At 36.9% G+C, this 18,646-nt stretch overlaps 1 protein-coding gene across 1 annotated transcript; it reads left to right on the top strand.

Moving 5' to 3' along the window:
- The first annotated feature begins 17,206 nt into the window (after nt 1-17,206).
- LOC141590159 (uncharacterized) lies at nt 17,207-17,899 on the top strand. The gene has a single exon (XM_074410768.1). The coding sequence runs from the start codon at nt 17,207-17,209 to the stop codon at nt 17,897-17,899; it is 693 nt and encodes a 230-aa protein (XP_074266869.1).
- The last annotated feature ends 747 nt before the right edge of the window (nt 17,900-18,646 follow it).

Here is an 18,646-nt window from a genome sequence, read left to right as displayed (position 1 = left end):
TTATATTTGTGATAGCCTTTTGTACATTAACTAGTTGACAATGTTCCCTTTTCTATATCTATCAAGTTAAGGATCAGTTAATTTTTTAACAAGGGGAATTGTAGTAATACTATTTCCTTAATTACTTTGTTGTAATAAAATTATATAGCTTATTCGGGCTATGTGTATGTGTGGTTCATTGATGAGGAATTTACTACTAGTAATTAGTTTATCAAATATGATATTTATAAGACCTAAATAACACTAAACTAGACTTAACCTAAAGAGTAATATGGTGGAAGTTAGGTTCAACCCCAAGAGAAACGGTGTAACCAAAACTAGTCTATCTAAACTATTGTCAATCACCAATTAAGTCACTAACAACACAATTAAGACTTACTAATTATAGATATTTACAAACGATGATATATTTACAATGTGTCACAAAGGGTCGACATAGAAGAGAGATTTTGGGTTTTGATAGTAACATAGGAGCATAAAAATGTAGACTTTAATGAAAGAGACAATATAACAAACACTTAGTGTGCCTTAACAATAAAGAGAAAGACTTGATGTGATAAATTATTAATAACCACCTTTAACAATGCAAGATTCTATTTTTCCTTTCTATTTTACTTACCCACTACACTACTTAAAAGATAATTTTTTATTTTTTTTTGGACAAGGGAACCCGCAGCCGCTACCCGCGTTGCGCACTGGTTAAACCCTCGGGTTTACGTGATAGCCTGCAAACCACGTATACCAGATAAACCACCCGAGGATGACAGGCTCGAAGTATATTAGGCATGGACTCGGGCCAAAAATGCTCCACAAGATTTTGCTCTTGGAGAGGCTTGAGCCTGGGTCTCCTGGAAATTTCACCCAAGTTTTAACCAATAGACTCCGCTCTTGTGGGCTACTCAAAAGATATTGACAAGCAAACATTAAACCATGTATGAATGTCTATCTTAAAATGAAACATCACTTATTAAATCATAAATCATGCTCAATCAAGAACAATAGGAACTCAAGTGAGTATTGCTAGGATAATTCACATATAGATTAAACCATGGTAGATGTGAAATACATGCATGCATTTCCTTCTTAATTTGATCTTTAAACTAATTTCATAAGTTTACAAGTTGCTTCAAACAATACTACAAAATTTAAACCAACTTTGTAGAATTTGCATTAGTTAAATGAATAGACTGAAAGGATGATCAATTCTCCTCATTCAACTAAAATACTAAACACAAGGAAATACAATAAGTAAAAGAGAGAAATAAATAGAGAGTCATTACAATGATTAACGATGACACCTTGAATAAATCACACCAACGTGAAGGTTTAGCTATTATTTGATTACATAACATTGATTAAAGGAAACATTATACTAATTAGGGAAAAATTAAGTTTTTAATTAAGCTAATACAAGATGATAATAGATGATAGATGAATACTAGATGATGAGATTTAAGATCTCAAAATATCATCTATTTTTACCATGGCACAAAAGACTAGGTTAAACACAAGGATATGCCAAAGATTTGCATTTACGAGCTAAAACCACCCAAGGGCAGCACAGGAAGCTTGGGTGCGCAGTCTACGCAGACTGCGCTCTAGTGCGCAGTCTATGCCAATCTCGGGTAATTTTTCCTTTAGTTTCCTCCGTGACTCCTCCTTTTACTTAGCTTGACTTAGGCCTTATTGACTCATGTTGACCTTATTGACTTGTTGTAGACGACCTCCTTAACTCGGGTCAGTCTGACTTTCCTTGACCTTGCGGGTTTAACTTCCCTTGAATCGACTTTCACAAAATCAACTTGATTTCTCTAATTCCTCAAGGCAAGCTTACAATTTCAACCCACAATTTACAAAAATTATAAACTTACATTTAAATGAGTTCAAATGATCAAAATTACAAACAATCCGGCATTTACACAATTAAAGCATAAAACTAGGAAATCAAGTAGTATTTTATTTAGCTAATTACACCCTAAGGACTCGACACGATTTGGCGTTATCAAATTGCCCCGCACTTGGACTTTACTCTTCCCGGTTAAAACTCATATAGTGAGCATGGGAGAATTCGATCACCCTTCCCTCACAACACTCTTCTTATAACTCTATCAACACATGGTCCATTTATTACAATGAAAATGTACACTCAAGTTCTTGTAACACACTCTCCCCATACTCCCCCTCCTTATCTCACCCTCTTAACAAGACACTTTCACCTACTCCGACTTATCACCACTCCGCTCCCCTTATATCACCGAATAGCGTAGCAACGGTCACCCTTGCCTTATTCTATGTCAATAGAAAAGTTGTAACATCCGTTATTTTTATAAAGTTGTAAGTATATTTTAAACTAGATTTTTGAATAAATAATATTTTGAGCTATTAATTTTATAATAATAACTATAAGATTTAATTTATGACCGCTATTTTTATTAAAAATATTAAATTTATTTTTTGTATATTTAACATAGCTTAATGGGGGTGCTATTAATTCAGACGTGTGTTTTAATTTTAGACAGACTCGAGATCACATTTGACCGAGTAAAACCCAAATAAACGTTTTAATTAAAAAGTGGAGCAGTTGAGATTATTGTACGAAAATAAGGACTAACCTTTATGCGGAAGCGACCAGATCGTTGTGCTCGTTAACTACCCACTACCGTATATCGTACCTTCGGGGGTTACTAGAGTCATGGAAAATGTCCACGCCCCAAAACCTAAGTCTCATTTTGATGGTGGACTTAGCAACAAGAGTGTTTATGTTTGTGTGTATATGTGTGTATCATTGCCAATTACTATGACCTCTTATTCACCACTCCTTATAATTCTCAAATAGTCAAATATGGAAGTTATGAGGAGGAATTATCACATCTAGTGACTAACTAAATGTGATTTGATCACAATAATGGAGTAATTGAATGGGAATAAAAGGACCGTTATAACTTTTAATATTCGGCCGTTACAAATTTCAATACTCTCACTCGGCCACACAACCGAGACAATTCTTCCACTTAGCCACTACTCCAAGGGAATACAACACTTGATCACAAAGTCAAGATAATGCTCTTACTCTCTATCACAAAGATAGAGCAACACAACACAACATGAACAACCTCTAATGCCAGACTTATTACACTCATTCCAAAAGTGGAAAGACCTTCTTCTGTGTTAGAATATAGACCTATTACCTGTTGCAATGTAGTTTATAAATACATATCCAAACTCCTTTTGTAACAAGTTGGCCCTTATTCTCCTAGAGCTTGTGTCTCAAAATCAAGGTGGATTTATCCATGGACGAAGCATCGTGTAGAATATTTTAATTTGTCAGGATATCATTAGACTATATGAAAAGAGGGATATATCTCCAAGGTGCCTGATCAAAATGGATCTTCAAAGGCCTATAACACTCTTGAATGAGAGTTTTTGGATCAAATGCTCATTGCACTTAATTTTCCTGAAAGATTTAGAGGGTGGATAATACAATGTGTAGCTACAGCCAGCTATTCACTTAATCTTAATGGAATCATGTTTGGTTTATTTAAGGGGCAAATAGGTCTCAGACAAGGGAATCCCTTGTCCCTATCTTATTCACTATATATATATATATGTAGAATATCTTACAAGACTCCTCAATTGCACTATTGACAGGTTGAGTTTCAAATTTCAACCTTTATGTAAGCCTATGAAGTTGACTCGTTTAATGTTTGCAAATGATTTGCTTCTTTTTAGCAAGGGAGATGACCCCTCTATGATTACTGTCATTAGGACTGTCTCCACCTTCTCTAACACTTCTGGACTCAAGATTAGCAAAGTAAATCCAATGTTTATTTTAATGGGGTTAGACAAGATTTAAAGAATGATATTCTTCAAGTCTCTAGCCTGGTGGAAGGAACACTACCGTTTAAATATCTAGGGATTCCAATCAAGACATATAGACTTAATGCTCAAGATTGCAAACCTCTCATTGACAAAATTATTAATAGGATCAAAACATTAGAAGTAAGGAAATTATCTTCTGTTTGGAAGGTTTGTTTTGGTGGTCTGTTTTCAATACTTTCCATAATTCGAACTCAAATGTTCATATTACCTAATGGGGTAATTACCATAATTGAACAGATTTGCATGAATTTCCTATAGGATGGAGGGGTTGATTTCATGAGATCTTCTCTTGTATCTTGGTATAAAACCTGCAAATCTCATATGAAGGAGGTCTAGGTCTCAAAAATGATATTTTGTGAAATAAGGCAGCAGTTGGAAAGCTAGTGTAGTGGATTCCATCTAAATCTGACTCGTTATGGGTCAAATGAGTCAGCCACATTTCTCTTAAGGGTGCGAACTGGAGAAAACTTTGTCAAGTTAAAGCAGATTTACTATAAGCTTTTCAACAACAGGTATGGACTAATCAATCTCAACAAGGTTATTCCATAACTAGGGGATACGATTATCTCAGAGTTAGAGGTATAGAAGTTCAATGGCATAAGTTAGTGTGGAACAAATGGACAATACCTAAACATGCATTCTTAGCCTGGATATACCATCATAGAAACATGAACACAACGATAAACTTTATCTATAAGTTAGTGTTATGTGATGTGAATACCTGTTGTATATGCGGGGGAGCTTCTGGAAGCATAAAATATTTGTTCTTTGCTTGCCCTTACACTGAAATCCTCATCTCAGCAGTGGGATCCTGGCTTGGTATCGTCTTACCTCTGAAGGATATTCTTGAATTAAGACTTGCGAGAACGAGATCAGCTTTACAATTAGGGATCCTTAATGTTGCTATTAACTTATTCACTTACTATATCTGGCGTCAAAGAAACCTTGGTAAGCATGAATCAACTCTGAATCGTCAAAAGTTGCTTAAGAGATTATTGAGGAGCTAAAGCTGTGTTTAAGAGGATTGAATAAGAAGAGGATCATGAGAACATATGCTATTTGGATTGATCGAATCCTGGGCACTAGGTCTTAGATGAGTTTTAAAGAGAGAAGGGGTAAAGATCTGGATTGAGTGACTGTGAATCGGAAGAGGCCTTTGTCTTAGGGTTGCTGGCAACAAATCCGGATGTAATGACCGGTTTTGTGTGTCTTTGTGTTTTTGCCTATTTGTTTTGGTTTGCCTTTTTTTTTTTGGCTCAATGTTCAAATTGGCATGTTAAGCGTTGGGAGGGGGGGGATGGGGATTATTCTTAAATGTCGATATTGGCATTTTTTACTCGTCTTTCTTGTATGGTGACTTTTATTTTGATATAATACTTACATTTTATCAAAAAAAAAAAAAACTCAAATGCTTCATACGGGAAATGAAATATGCGACCAAAAAGTAACAAACTAATGTTATATTAAGTCACCAGTCTCTCAGTTTAAGAGCATCCTTGGTGTTAGAGATAGGTTGCTCTCTCTTGCAGGAAATATTTCTACTGCCAAGGTCCTCTTACATAGGTAGCAACATGGATCTAAATTCAGTCTTGCAGAGGCTTATGGCTACTTGAGGAGTATGGGAGATGTACGGAGTAGACCTAATGCATTGATGCATGCTAGGGCAATGCCTAGTCATCGAATAATTTGTTCTCTGGTTGTTCAGTATCAACTTGCTACTGTGGATAATTTGCAGAGCATGGGGTTTTAGATGGAAAACAGGTGCTATCTTTGTGAGGGTGATTTAGAAAACCATGAACATCTTTTTTTTTTCAGTACCCATACTCTTCATCAGTTTGGTCAGGGTTACTGTAGTGGATGGGTTCTTCTATTGTTGGAGGCAGTCTCAAGGACATGTTAAGTAGGTCAAAAATTCAAGGGAAGCATTGTAGATGGGAGAGCGCCTGGTTTTAGACTACTATTGCAGTTGTTGTGTATCAGTTGTGGATGGAGCGTAATGGAAGGATTTTTCAGGCTCGACACACTACTACTGGAGTACTTATCTGTAAAATAAAGTTCTTAGTTTGTGTTCGTTTGTATAGAAGAAACATAGACATTATAGTCAGATGGTAGGCGGATTGTGTACTTAGTTAATGTGTTTGTAACCTAGAGGATAGCTTTTGCAAAATCTCTTGTAATTTCTTCTTCATTGAATGAAATGATAATTTTTTTGCAAAAAAAAAAAAAAAAAAAAAAAAAAAAAAAAAAAAAGGAGGTTACCATCAAATTAACATAACACTTTCACATTATCAACACCCAAATTCATTCAAAACATCATCGTTAGCATATATAGTCCGTATATGCTATCATAATCATATACAATATAACCCATAACCAGGAATTTACGATGAAGTTGAATTGATCGTTCCATAGACACTAATAATAATCCATCTCAACTTAACTGCTTTTCTAACATGATCCATTGAACCTTAATACCCTAAGTCCTTAGAATTCATTTTAAAGTAGCAACATTAAGAATTAACTTCATATCATAGCTCCAATTCAAAAGGCCATCAAACAAATTGGACACCGTAATCCATAGTATCACACAGTGACAAAGTAGGGAATCATTCATCACTCCTAACGGTCGATTTACAAAGACACATAGTATGATATATATGTCACCAAAAGCTCCCACTACAAATTGGACACCGTAATCCATAGTCTTTTCAATTCATTCTTCGACTACAAAAGTCTCATCTTAGACTAACTAAGGCAACTATATAACGAGTAAATTCTTTTCCATAAACTCATGTTCAAAGATAATCCTCAACAATCACTAAGTGTTAACATGACTGAGTCTCATCTTGTGCACTACCCAAATGTCAAGGCGATTACATGTGTGACTAGACAACCTAAACCCTTGGTGATATCTTATGTGCCTCATCTTGTGTGGACCAACGCCACCCACACAAATGCGACGGCACTCTTGCATGCCCATGAAGATTTGTAAAAAGCTCGTCATGGGTTCGTAACCGATTTGTAAGGCTTAGAAACCAATGAAAGGTTTGGATAAATCTGCAAATAAGGAGTCGCCACCAAATTATCGTGGAAATTTGGAAACCGTTCGAATCAACTTTATATATACTTTGTCAAATTAAGCACAAAACAGAATGTGACATAAACACTAAAGATGGAGACTCGTTCCCCTTTAAAATTCTATGTCTAGATTGAATGACTTTCGTATTGGAACAAAACTTTTGGGTCAACTCGGGAGAAGGAGACCCAGGACCCGGACCTTAGCGGGATGGCGGCCAGTGCCTCCTCTTCATCAAGACGCGACGGGGAACCCCGGCGCACTGTTACTAGGTCCGCATCAAGAAGACATGGTAGCAACAATTACTTAACAAAATAAGAGATTGAGAAAAATTTGTTTGTTTACCTTGAAGAAAAGCACTAGCCGAAGTAACGACTCTGAAGATTGGAAGAGAAAGAAGCCCTTGAAAGTCTAGAGAGAATAAAATTTTAGAGAAAATGAAATTGGTGGCCAATTTCGTGGACTAACCGCCCTATTTATAGGAAAGCCCATGAAGAAGGACCAATCGAAGAGCATGTACCCATGAAACGTCACCAATCGTGAACAGACACGTGTCGGACATGCAACCACGGAATATCAATCGTTGCAAATGCTTGAACGTCAATCAATGCAATAGTGACCAAGCGTCTTCAACACGCCCTTCATATCTCTCTGCCTATTCATCTTCCTCAACAAATTCCTAAAGTATCCCCATTCTCGCGGCACATGATCAACCAAGCTAGGTAGCACGGGCCGGGGCAATCAAAAACAACAAGCACTCTCAACCTGTGTCTCGCCCAGGCGTCACTTTCTTTTCCACATCCGATGCCCTTTACACATCCATGTGGAGGGGGGGATATGGTACGCCTAAGAGAACCAAGCCGAGGTAGAAGAAAGGTAAAATTTGGTCTTACGCAGAATATACGTCAACACACATTGGAGCCATACCACGGCATAGACTACGCTGGGGCAAATTGATGGGGCATATTCTCGCACCCCGACCGAGTCAACATATTGAGCAAGGTCAAAGATATCCACAAGCAAGTCAACGACTTAGACAATTAACCGACGAACCAGTTACTGTCTCGGTCCTGGGCAACTGACAGCCGGGCACACATCCGCTAACTCATATCCAAGACCCTGGCGGCGAGTCACAGGCCCGCCGGCCTGCCATGGGTCCCTTGGCCGAGGGTAGATCAATCTTTCCACCTGGTAGCCACTTGGCCACTTGGCCACTACGTGACAAAAGGTGAAAGTCTATAAATACTCCTCAACTCTCATTGAGGAAAGGATCCACAATTGAACCTAAGAATCACTATTCATCTGGTAATATCTTCCTTATCTCTCTACAAAATATACTTCACCAAGTAACAACAACTTATCTCTTTAAGTTTACGACTTGAGCGTGGAGTGAGTTCACTCGGTCCAAAGCCGAGCCTCGGTTTGTTCATTGTTTCAGGAGACTGAAAGGAGGATTCAATCAAAGACGTCATTCTACAAGCACGGGTGATAACAAATAATCGCTCTGAAATTACACCCGGAACACAATTATATACATATAATGCGTCAAACAAGAATTAATACTTTATATAATAATAATGAAAATAAAAACACAAAATACAAAACGAATGAACAAATTAATTTATTCGATACATGGAAGAAAATATAATAATTAATAAATAAAATTCTTCCGTAAATATAGTTAACTGATTGGCTTAATAAGCTAAATACATCATGCAAAATAACTAACCTAATTCTAATCTAACCACTTCTGCCAAAACACAATTCCAATGTCGTGACTTTATATCTTCCAATGAAGTGAACCATACATCTAAGTTTTCCTGGATCAAATACCCAAACCGGATCTGTGTAATAATATACCCTCCATTCATATCCAATTTTTTTTGACAATATTCATTAACGAAAAAAAAGTTTTACATTCCTTGCAATATATATTAAAAAAAACAAGAAGTCTTGCCTTCCGGCTGAATTATCAGTCTTAAATCTTATCAAATTTTCTATGGTAACCTGTGTTTGTCGAGTTTGCCCATAGTACTCACGATAACGTAATTTTGGTATCATTTTACTCATACTTTAACCATTTATTTATCTAGATTTTGTGTGTACTATAATTGTCTAATAGCTCATTTTATTATATAATTACTAATTAGTAGCTTAATTATAAATAACATAAATATTGGTTAGATTTTGAATTTGTATTGCTCTTTGTCATTTAATATTTGAGAGAACTAATTGCGAATAGAAGAGAGATTTGGAGGCAGGACGAGTTGAGACGGTCAAGAGCAAAAATAAACTGAAAAGTCAATCCATAATATCATCAATCATGACCAACTCATCCAAGTTTTCTCCCGGTATCACCTCGTCAACTTTACTTTGACCCATTCATTCTTCATCCATTTCTACGCCAACATCAAACACAAACACCTACCTCCTTCATCTAACTATTCTTCATGCATCACCATTTAAATTTTGCTCAAGTCGAGGCCCACCGTGGCGGTGACAACGAGAAGCTGCGACTTTTCACCATCACACACCAGAATTATACTCTCTACAAATCAAGCCCATTTAGTCTGCTAATTGTACTCTTATTACTGGAAATTGAAAGAATTTTATTGTAATAGTGTTTTGTTTTATGGAATACCGTAGAAGGTGTTTAGGGGAGAACAAAAGAGTTGTTTTTTTATTTGTTTTAGTAACATGGGCGGGTTGATAGGCAAGGCGGTAGGTATGAGGTACTACCTCCGATGTACCTTCCATTATAAGACCCTCACACTTTTGTACATTAACTTTTTAGATCTTATTTTCTTACTAAAATTAGTAGTAGTGTAGAAAATGAAACCCGTATTTTGTCGTTTAAATTAGTGATATAGGAATTCAGAATTTAATCGTAGAAAACCTAACAAAATACGATAGGAAACCCTAAATCAAGAAGGGAATCGAATTGGGTATTTTATTGATGGATTGTTGAATGATTACAGAGAGATTGGATTAAAGAAAGAGAAATGTTTAACAGAAATGAACTAACTTCACAAGACTTACAATCAACTATATTTATATACCCGAGTAAGTTGTTTTCCCTTAAAAGTAACTAAGCGTAATTAGCTATGAAATTTGTAACCACCTCATGACCACCTTATAGCAGTAACTTGATTTGCATTCTGTTTTTGCTTGACTTAATACTTTCCCTCATAAAATTCCATCCCCTTAATAAACGACTCAGCTAAATCAGGTGAAGTTAGGAAATCGTATTTTCATATCATCATATGGTTCCCCAGAGTTGCATGCTTCCGTTGAGTTGGCCCATTTGACCAAGACGTACACAACTCCAGAGTTACCCTTCTTGACCAATCTCCTACCCAAAATTTCTGCAGGTTCAACTACGATTTCTTTCATGACTCATCCCATCTCAGTGAAGCGGCGTAGGTTAGGACCTTCATGTTTCGAGTAAAAGGAAATGCGGAATCTTGCGTGTATCTTAGCTTGGGGAGGTAGTTTTAACTTGTAAGCTACCAGTCCAACCTTGGCTGTCATAGGAAAAGGTCCATAATACCTTGGAGACAGTTGGCACAAGTTTTATACCTGATTACGCACTGTGTACGGTTTTAACATATGCCAAATCACCCACTTGCGATTCTTTTTCAACCCTCCTCTTATCTTGTTTTTTCATCCTATCTTGAGCCCTCCTAAGATGAAATTTAACCATCTTTAAGCGGTCTTCTCACGGCCCCAAAACTTCTGTCAATTGCCTCCACTCTCTGTCTCCCATCACATAAGGAACATGAGCAGCTGGAGATTGACCATAGACTATTTCATAAGGAGTTTTTGTGCGGTGAGTGATAAGAAGAGTTGTACCACCACTCAGCCAGAGGGATCCACTTAGCCCACTCCTTTGGATGTTCACCAGTCATGCATCTTAAGTAGTTTTCCAAGCACCTGTTAAACACCTTTGTTTGACCATCGGGGTGGTATGAGATGACATTCTCAACTCCACTTGTTGTAGGCGAAATAATTCTTACCAGAAATTGCTCAAGAATACCTTGTCTTGTCAATGAAAATAGATTTAGGCATTCCGTGAAGTCTGAAACTTGATGCAGGATCAATTGAGCTGCTGAGCAGTGAATGGATGACTTAATAGCGTTGGAAGTGAGCATGTTGCTTAACCTATCCACTACCACCAAGATGGTATATTTGGCGAGATTTTGGGAGACTCTATTTGTGTTCATAGAGATGAACCACTCCACATCATGCTCCTATGAATAGGTGCAGGGTTGGGTAGCAACCTAACTGGGTGTTGGTAAATATTGGGCTTCTGCATCTGAATACACCCCACACTGCCCAATATAATTTCCTGACATTCTTCAGACAAGTGCTCCAACAAAAAAGAGACTTTTAATGCTCTTGATGTAGCTTGAACCCCAGTGCCCTCATGTAGGGAGTCATACATAAGAGTAATAATTTTTTTCTTAAGAGCTTCATCATTTTGCCAACTACAAGCCTTCTTTCCTCCTCAACTCCTCATTTACCCTTATACCTCCTGTGTGTTTTTCTTTCCTTTAATTGTTGTATGATGTCCAGCAAGTGTGCATCTTGTTCCCAGCTACTATAGATCATAGCCAGCAAATCTGTGTGAATATTAGATACCAATATTACCATTAACTGCTGACCAGTCACCCTTGATAAGATCAGCAGCTCCATTCTCCACTCATTTCCTGTATTTAATTTCATAATCTAATCCAAGCAACTTTGGTAAACATTTACTCTGAAAAGTTGTAGTGACCTTTTGTTCTATAAGGTATTTCAAACTGAAGTTATCAGTTTTGATCACAAAGTGTCGGCCTATCAAATAAGGTTTCCACTTTTCCACAGCAAAAAATGATTTGGCATGATTCCTTCTCATAAGTTGAAAGTGCAGTGCTTTGCTTGAAAATTCCTTGCTAATATAGGCAATTGGATGCCCTTCCGAGACAATGACTCCATCCCATGACATCACAAGCATCGATCTCCACAGTGAATTCCTTTGAGAAATCGGGAAGGACTAAAGCGGGGAGCATTGACCATTGCTTGTTTAAGGGTTTCAAATGCCTTTGACCTTTAAATTCCAAGTAAAAGCATTCTTCTTGAGTAGGTTTGTTAAGGGTTTACTTAAGATGCCATACCATCTAATGAACTTCATGTAGTATCCAGTGAGTCCCAAAAATCCCCTTAATTCTTTAATAGAAGTAGGTTCTGGCCACTTCACCATTGCTTCTATTTTTGCTTTATCAGTTGTGACACCCTCCTGAGATATCACATGCCCCAAGTATTCAATCTTAGATGTTCCAAATGTGCATTTGGCTCTCTTAACAAAAGATGTGTGTTTCCTTAGAACCTCAAATGCTATCCCGAGATGTTCTAAATGTGCCTTCAAACTTTTGCTATATATGAGAATGTCATCAAAAAACACTAATATGAACTTCCTCAAATAGTTTCTAAAAATGGTGTTCATCAATTGTTGAAAAGTCGATGGAGCATTTATGAGACCAAAGGGCATGACCATGAATTCATAGTGCCCCTCATGAGTTCTGAAGGCAGTTTTTTCCACATCATCAAGGTGCATCTGATTTGCAATACCACGACCTTAAATCAATTTTGGAGAATATCATAGATCCTTGCAATTCATCCAAAAATTCTTCAATTATAGGAATATGGAATTTATCTTTAACATTATTCTTATTTAGTTCCCTATAATCTATGCATAACCTCCAAGTTCCATCCTTTTTTTTAACCAAAACCACAGGAGATGAGTAAGGACTCTGACTAGGTCTCACCCCCCACCGCTCGACATCTCCTGTACAATCGATCTATGGCGTCTTTCTGTATGATTGGATACATGTATGGTCTTACATTGTGAGAGAGAGATCCCTTCTTTAATATGTATTCTATGATCATGTGTTCTATGAGGGGGTAGTGTGGTTGGCTCTTCAAATATGTCACCAAATTCCAACATTAAGTCCTTAATTTTAGGTTGTAAATCCATATCCAAGCCTTTCGCACACATCTCATTCAGGGAGTATGCTCTAATAGCAAAACATTGAGCAACTTCATTTCCTCCAGTCAGTTTACACAAGGTGTTCTCTAATTGCTTACCACTCAACCACTTTAAGGTAGCATTAATTTTAGAACCTCATGACACATGTATTTTTACCTAAAATTTTAAACTCCATTACGAGTTGGTTTGAAATCCCACAAAACAGGCCCTAAGGATGTCAACCATTGTATACCCAAAACCATCTCACACCCCCCTAAAGGTACCAACATCACATCTGTATAAAACTTGGCTCCTTGCAGCTCCCATTCAAAATGGGGACACATTGACTTACTCAAAATTGTTTCACCATTAGCTACCGAGACAACCAATGGGCAAGTGTTCTTAAGCTTACATCCAAGTTTTGCGGCGATATTAACATCTAAAAAATTGTGGGTCTACTTGAGTCAATTAAAATGTGTATAGGATTTCCTCTCACCTTGCCACTTACCCTCATTATGCAGTAAGTTGTATTTTGATAATAGCATTCAAAGAAATGAGAGGAGGTAAGTCTTCCTCCAGCACTCACGAGTTCTCCCTCCTTTTATGTCCATTCCATCACCCATAACTTCTCCCTCATTAACCAGAACCACCATCTCCATACTGTGTAGTTGAGCCTTGCATTTGTGTAAAGGTGACCATTTCTTATTACAGGTGAAATATAGATGCTTTGCCCTTTTTTATGCTATCTCTTTTTCACTTAATCTAGCAGTGACAAGTCTCTGATTTCCAGTGGGTTTGTGGTTCTATGAGTGTGTTTGAGATGAATATGGTGTTGTTGTCTTTGAGGTTCAAAAAGTTTATCCAAATGGGTATACTCTTCCTAGCAAAAGAGGATACGATGGCTTCTTGGAGCTTAGCTAAAGCAAATGCATCCATTAAAGATTGAGGTTTATGCATTCTAATGATTTTGTATGTCATCTTTCAAACCTTTAAAGAAACAACTCAAAGCTTGTTTTAGGACAAATTAGTCCTATTTAACAGTCCATCAAATTGGTCTTGTGTGCTCCATAAAGACACCGATCTGCTGAGGTTCATGATCTCGGCTATGGGGTCATCAAAAGAATTTGCTCCAAACCTAGCGATTATGGCTCTCTTATATTCCTCCCAACCAGGCCAATTGCCAAACTCTCTAATTTTCATTAAAGATTGGTGCCATAACAAAGCCTTATCCTCCAAATGAATGGACACCATTTTGACTTTAATGTTCTTAGAAGTGGAATCCACCTTAAAAAATTGATCACATCTATATATCCAACCCATTACATTATCACCATTGAATCTTGGAAATTCTACTTTAGCAAATCTACCAAAATTTCATTAGAATTCATGAAGTTACCATTGTTAGGCATTCTGTGGTTATGAACACGATTTGCAGGCTCCTTTTCCAACCAGAAACTCTAGTGTTTGCCACCAATTGCCCCAAAATATGCTCCATTCTTGCATTCATTTGATCAAATTTCCCATTCAATTCTTGTTGTTGAATCTGGATTGCAGCTTGCGATTACGCTTTATCTTGATTGTGAACCCTCATGAATTCCCCCAAATTTGACTCAATGTTGATCATAGCTTCTCCTAAGCCTTTGACCTTGTCTTCCATGGCTTCCACGATTCTTGCAGATTTTTCAGTTGGATTATCAGAGTTTCTTGCGTTTTTAGGTGCCATTAGAGAATCCAGGAAGGATCTCTGATATCACTTGATATAGGAATTCAGGAATTTAATCGAGAAAACCTTAAAAAATACGATAAAACCCTAAATCAAGAAGGGAATCGAATTGGGTATTTTATTGATGGATTGTTGAATGATTACAATCAACTATATTTATATCTGAGAGTAAGTTGTTTTCCTGCCAAAGTAACTCAATCTGACTAGCTATGAGTGTAACCACCTCGCAACCACCTTATGTGCAATGATGATTTGCATTCTGTTTTTAGCCATAATACTTTCCTCATAACATTTCCATTAATACGTACTCAATATTTCGACTTTATTTAATCAAGCATCTTCATTTGTTCATCAATTTAATATTGTCTTCATTTTGGTATGAATTTTCCTTTCTCTCATCTTTATTTAAGTTATTTACTTTCAAGTTCTTAATTTTATAGATCTAGTGTTTAAATTAAGGAAAAATTACAAATAACCACCACGTATTTGCGTATTTTTACAAATAACCACCACGTATTTGTGTTTTTACAAATAACCCCCAAGGTTCATTGTATATTCCCCAATCACCACCGTATTTTTGCCCCGACCATTATTTTTCTTATTTTCCGACTTGTTAAGTGACGGCTTACGTAAAGTACCCATATTACCTTCCTATTCCTATTACAACCCACTAATTAATCCCAAATCATTTCATTTTTATTTCCCTTTACTCTAAATCCCCAAATTCCTTTATCTCTTCCCCAATTCAATAGTTGGAAGGTTACAATTTGGAAAAGGTTAGGGATTTGACTAGTTCAATACCATAAACACACTGAGACTATACTCTTATATTCCATCGATACTCAATTTTATTATGTGATTAGAGATAGTGAATTGATTGTATGGATCAATTTTCGGATCAATTTGCAAATCCCTAAATCCTCTCCTCAATTAACCTAACCCCAAAATCACCCTTGCAATACCCAAATCAAGAGAATCAATTAACACTAACTTTCCTCCATTAACACTACCAAATGAACCACCATAAACACCTTCTCCCTGAGATGAAGAGGAGCAAAGGTGTTTGTGTGATGTGTCATGGCGATGGTGGCAACATGCCATTGTGGTCATGAGTGAGATTTATTTCAACATAAATATGTGGCAGAATTATTGTGCTTTTTTTTTTGTAATTTACCCATATTAATTTATGGTGAGTAAGACTTATGGTAAATAAAGAAGACGAAAAAAGGTTTGTATTTTTGGGAAAGATGGGTAGGATGAGGAAGTGAGAGTGTTTCTGGGATGTTTTAATGGTGAAAAGTGGATTAGGGGAAGAAAGAGGTGTGTTGTAAAAGAATGGAAGTTTGTACTCGGGAGTAGAACGAAGAAGATGAAGATATTATTTTTATATTTGGTAATTAGTGGGTCCTAATAAAAATAGGAGAGTAATTTGGGTATTTTACTTAAGTCATCACTTAATAAGACGGAAAATAAGAAAAACAATACTCGGGGCAAAAATACGGTGGTAATTGGGGAATATACAATAAATCTTGGGGGTTATTTGTAAAAATGCAAATACGTGGTGGTTATTTGTAAAACAACGTAAATACTAGGGATGGCAATTATGACCCAAAGCCAACCGAACCCGACCGAACCGAAGGAAAAATTCGATCCAAACCCACTCTTTAAAAAACCATTCCCGATCCACTATTTAAAAACCCATATCCATATCCCTTTATTGGAAAACCCGACCCAAATCAAACCCGATCCATTCATACCCGAACCGATCCAAGTGGATATTATTGAAAATTTAGGCTTTATTAACCTTGAAATTTAAATTTTCTTATATAAGATTAAATTTTTATGTAGTTAAATCAAGTTTCGTATTGGGTATTGGATCATGTAGTAGATCAAGTATGGATTTGGAGCGGGTATGAGTTTGAAAAAAGTATAATGGATCGGGTATGGATTTTAAAATTTTGGATATGGATCGAGCATGGATATGGATCTGTGATCCAATAAGTAGGTGGATCGGGTTTGGATCTTGCAAAACCCGATCCAAATGACCCATTGCCATCCTACTAAATACGTGGTGGTTATTTATAATTTTTCCTTAAATTAATTAAAGTTTTAAACTTTGTTAGTTTAATTATGTTTATTTCATGTTTAATGTTAGTGGGTAGATTAATTATTATTAATTTAATTATGTTAGAGTAGTTTAATAGTTAGGGTTATCTTAGTACATGTCAATAAAGTCAAGAGAGAGAATGAACGTAGAGAGAGAAAGCTTGTAACCACTTTACTTTTCAGCAATGGCGAGGAGTAAAAGGGCTATGAATCATAGTATTAGTTCATCTAAAAACAAAAATAATAATTCATCAATTAGTAATCATCAAAAAATTAATAGTAATACGCCAAATAGTAAGGGCAGGTAGTGAAATAGCAACACAGGTGTGTGAAGCGGAGAGTTCTAGGGCATCGGAACTTCGAGCTTTCAACCTAAATAAAGAATTGAACGTAATTCCTGAAGATAAGTCGACTGATGAGGAAGAATGGCAGGTGGTTGGAGCACGGAAGAACAAAACCGGTGGAAATTTGGGGTTTGCCTAAACTCAAACTTGATGCCTCGATGTTCAAGGTGTTTGGATTTTGGGCTTCTTCTATTTATTGCTATGTTCTTGGTGCTAATCCCCCTAGTCATGTGAATGATGGGTTTGTGAGGAGGTTATGGCGCCAATTATCGATTGATAAGGTATCATTCCAACCTAATGGTATTTGTATCATTCGATTTAGTAAGAGTGAAGATAAGGATATGTTCTTAATCTTTGGGCCTTTGTTTTTTGATAATAAACCCTTTATTATTAAGAATTGGAGCCCAGAACTTAAGTGTGTGAAGGATAAACCAGACCTGGTGAATATTTGGGTGCGATTCTATTATATGGAACTCAAATTTTGGGGGAAAGCGTTACCTAAGATTGCTGGGTTGGTTGGGAAAGCTATAAGGTGTGACAAGGCTACAGATAATAGGGAATTCCTGGAATATGCTAGGTTTATGGTTGAGGTCAAAGTTGGGGACACTCTACCTGAAGTTGTGAAGTTTATTGATGAGAAAGATCAGGTCCATAAACAAGAGGTGTATTATGAATGGAAGCCTTTGGTCTGTAGCTTGTGTAAAGGATTAGCCATGATGAGATGTGCAAAAAGAGGAAGGTGGAGAAGAAGCAAGCTCCTGTGAAAGTTTGGAGACCCAAAATTCAGCAGACAAAAGTACCCTGAGAAGGGCATAGGAGCCCAGTGACCAAGGAGGTGTCAATGCAGAGGAGCCTTCCCCGATTGCCCCTAATGTCATTGTTACTCCAATGCCTTGTCAAGGTGCTTCCCTGAGTGCTAAGGCACCCACTAGGCTCATCCACAGACCATGCCTAGGTTGGGTGTTGATACTTTGCGGGGGGGTCCTTCTTTTATGGAAGCTCTTCAATTCTCATTGAAAAAGAATGTGCTAAATAGCATTGGGAAGGGGAAATCACCACATATTAGTGAACATGGTTAGCATAGGATTTTGGAATGTCCAGGACTTAATAAAATAAATAAGCAAGGTGATATTAAGAGATTCTTGCATATGAATAAAGTAGGTTTTTATGGTTTGGTTGAAACTAGAGTAAAGAATAAGAATAAAGGTAGTGTTCAAAATAACTTGGGTTCTCAGTGGAAATTTTTGGATAATGGAGATGTTCTTTGATAGAGGGCGCATTTAGGTTATGTGGGATCCTAATGTGTTCAGAGTGACTTGCATTCATAAAGAGGTTCGGAGTTATTCATGTCCTGGTTCATTACTTGGCTAATGGATATGAATGGACCTGTTCTCTAGTGTATGGGTGTAATAAGGATGTGGATAGGGGCCTCTGCAGGATTCTCTTATCACTATGAAAAGGTACAATCAGTGGACCTTGGCCGATTATGGGGGATTTTAACAATGTTCTTT

This window comes from Silene latifolia, chromosome 7 (assembly GCF_048544455.1).
Source record: "Silene latifolia isolate original U9 population chromosome 7, ASM4854445v1, whole genome shotgun sequence".
Lineage (NCBI taxonomy): Eukaryota > Viridiplantae > Streptophyta > Magnoliopsida > Caryophyllales > Caryophyllaceae > Silene > Silene latifolia.
Note: the sequence above shows the minus strand (reverse complement) of the source record. Positions and strands in the feature narration are given on the sequence as shown.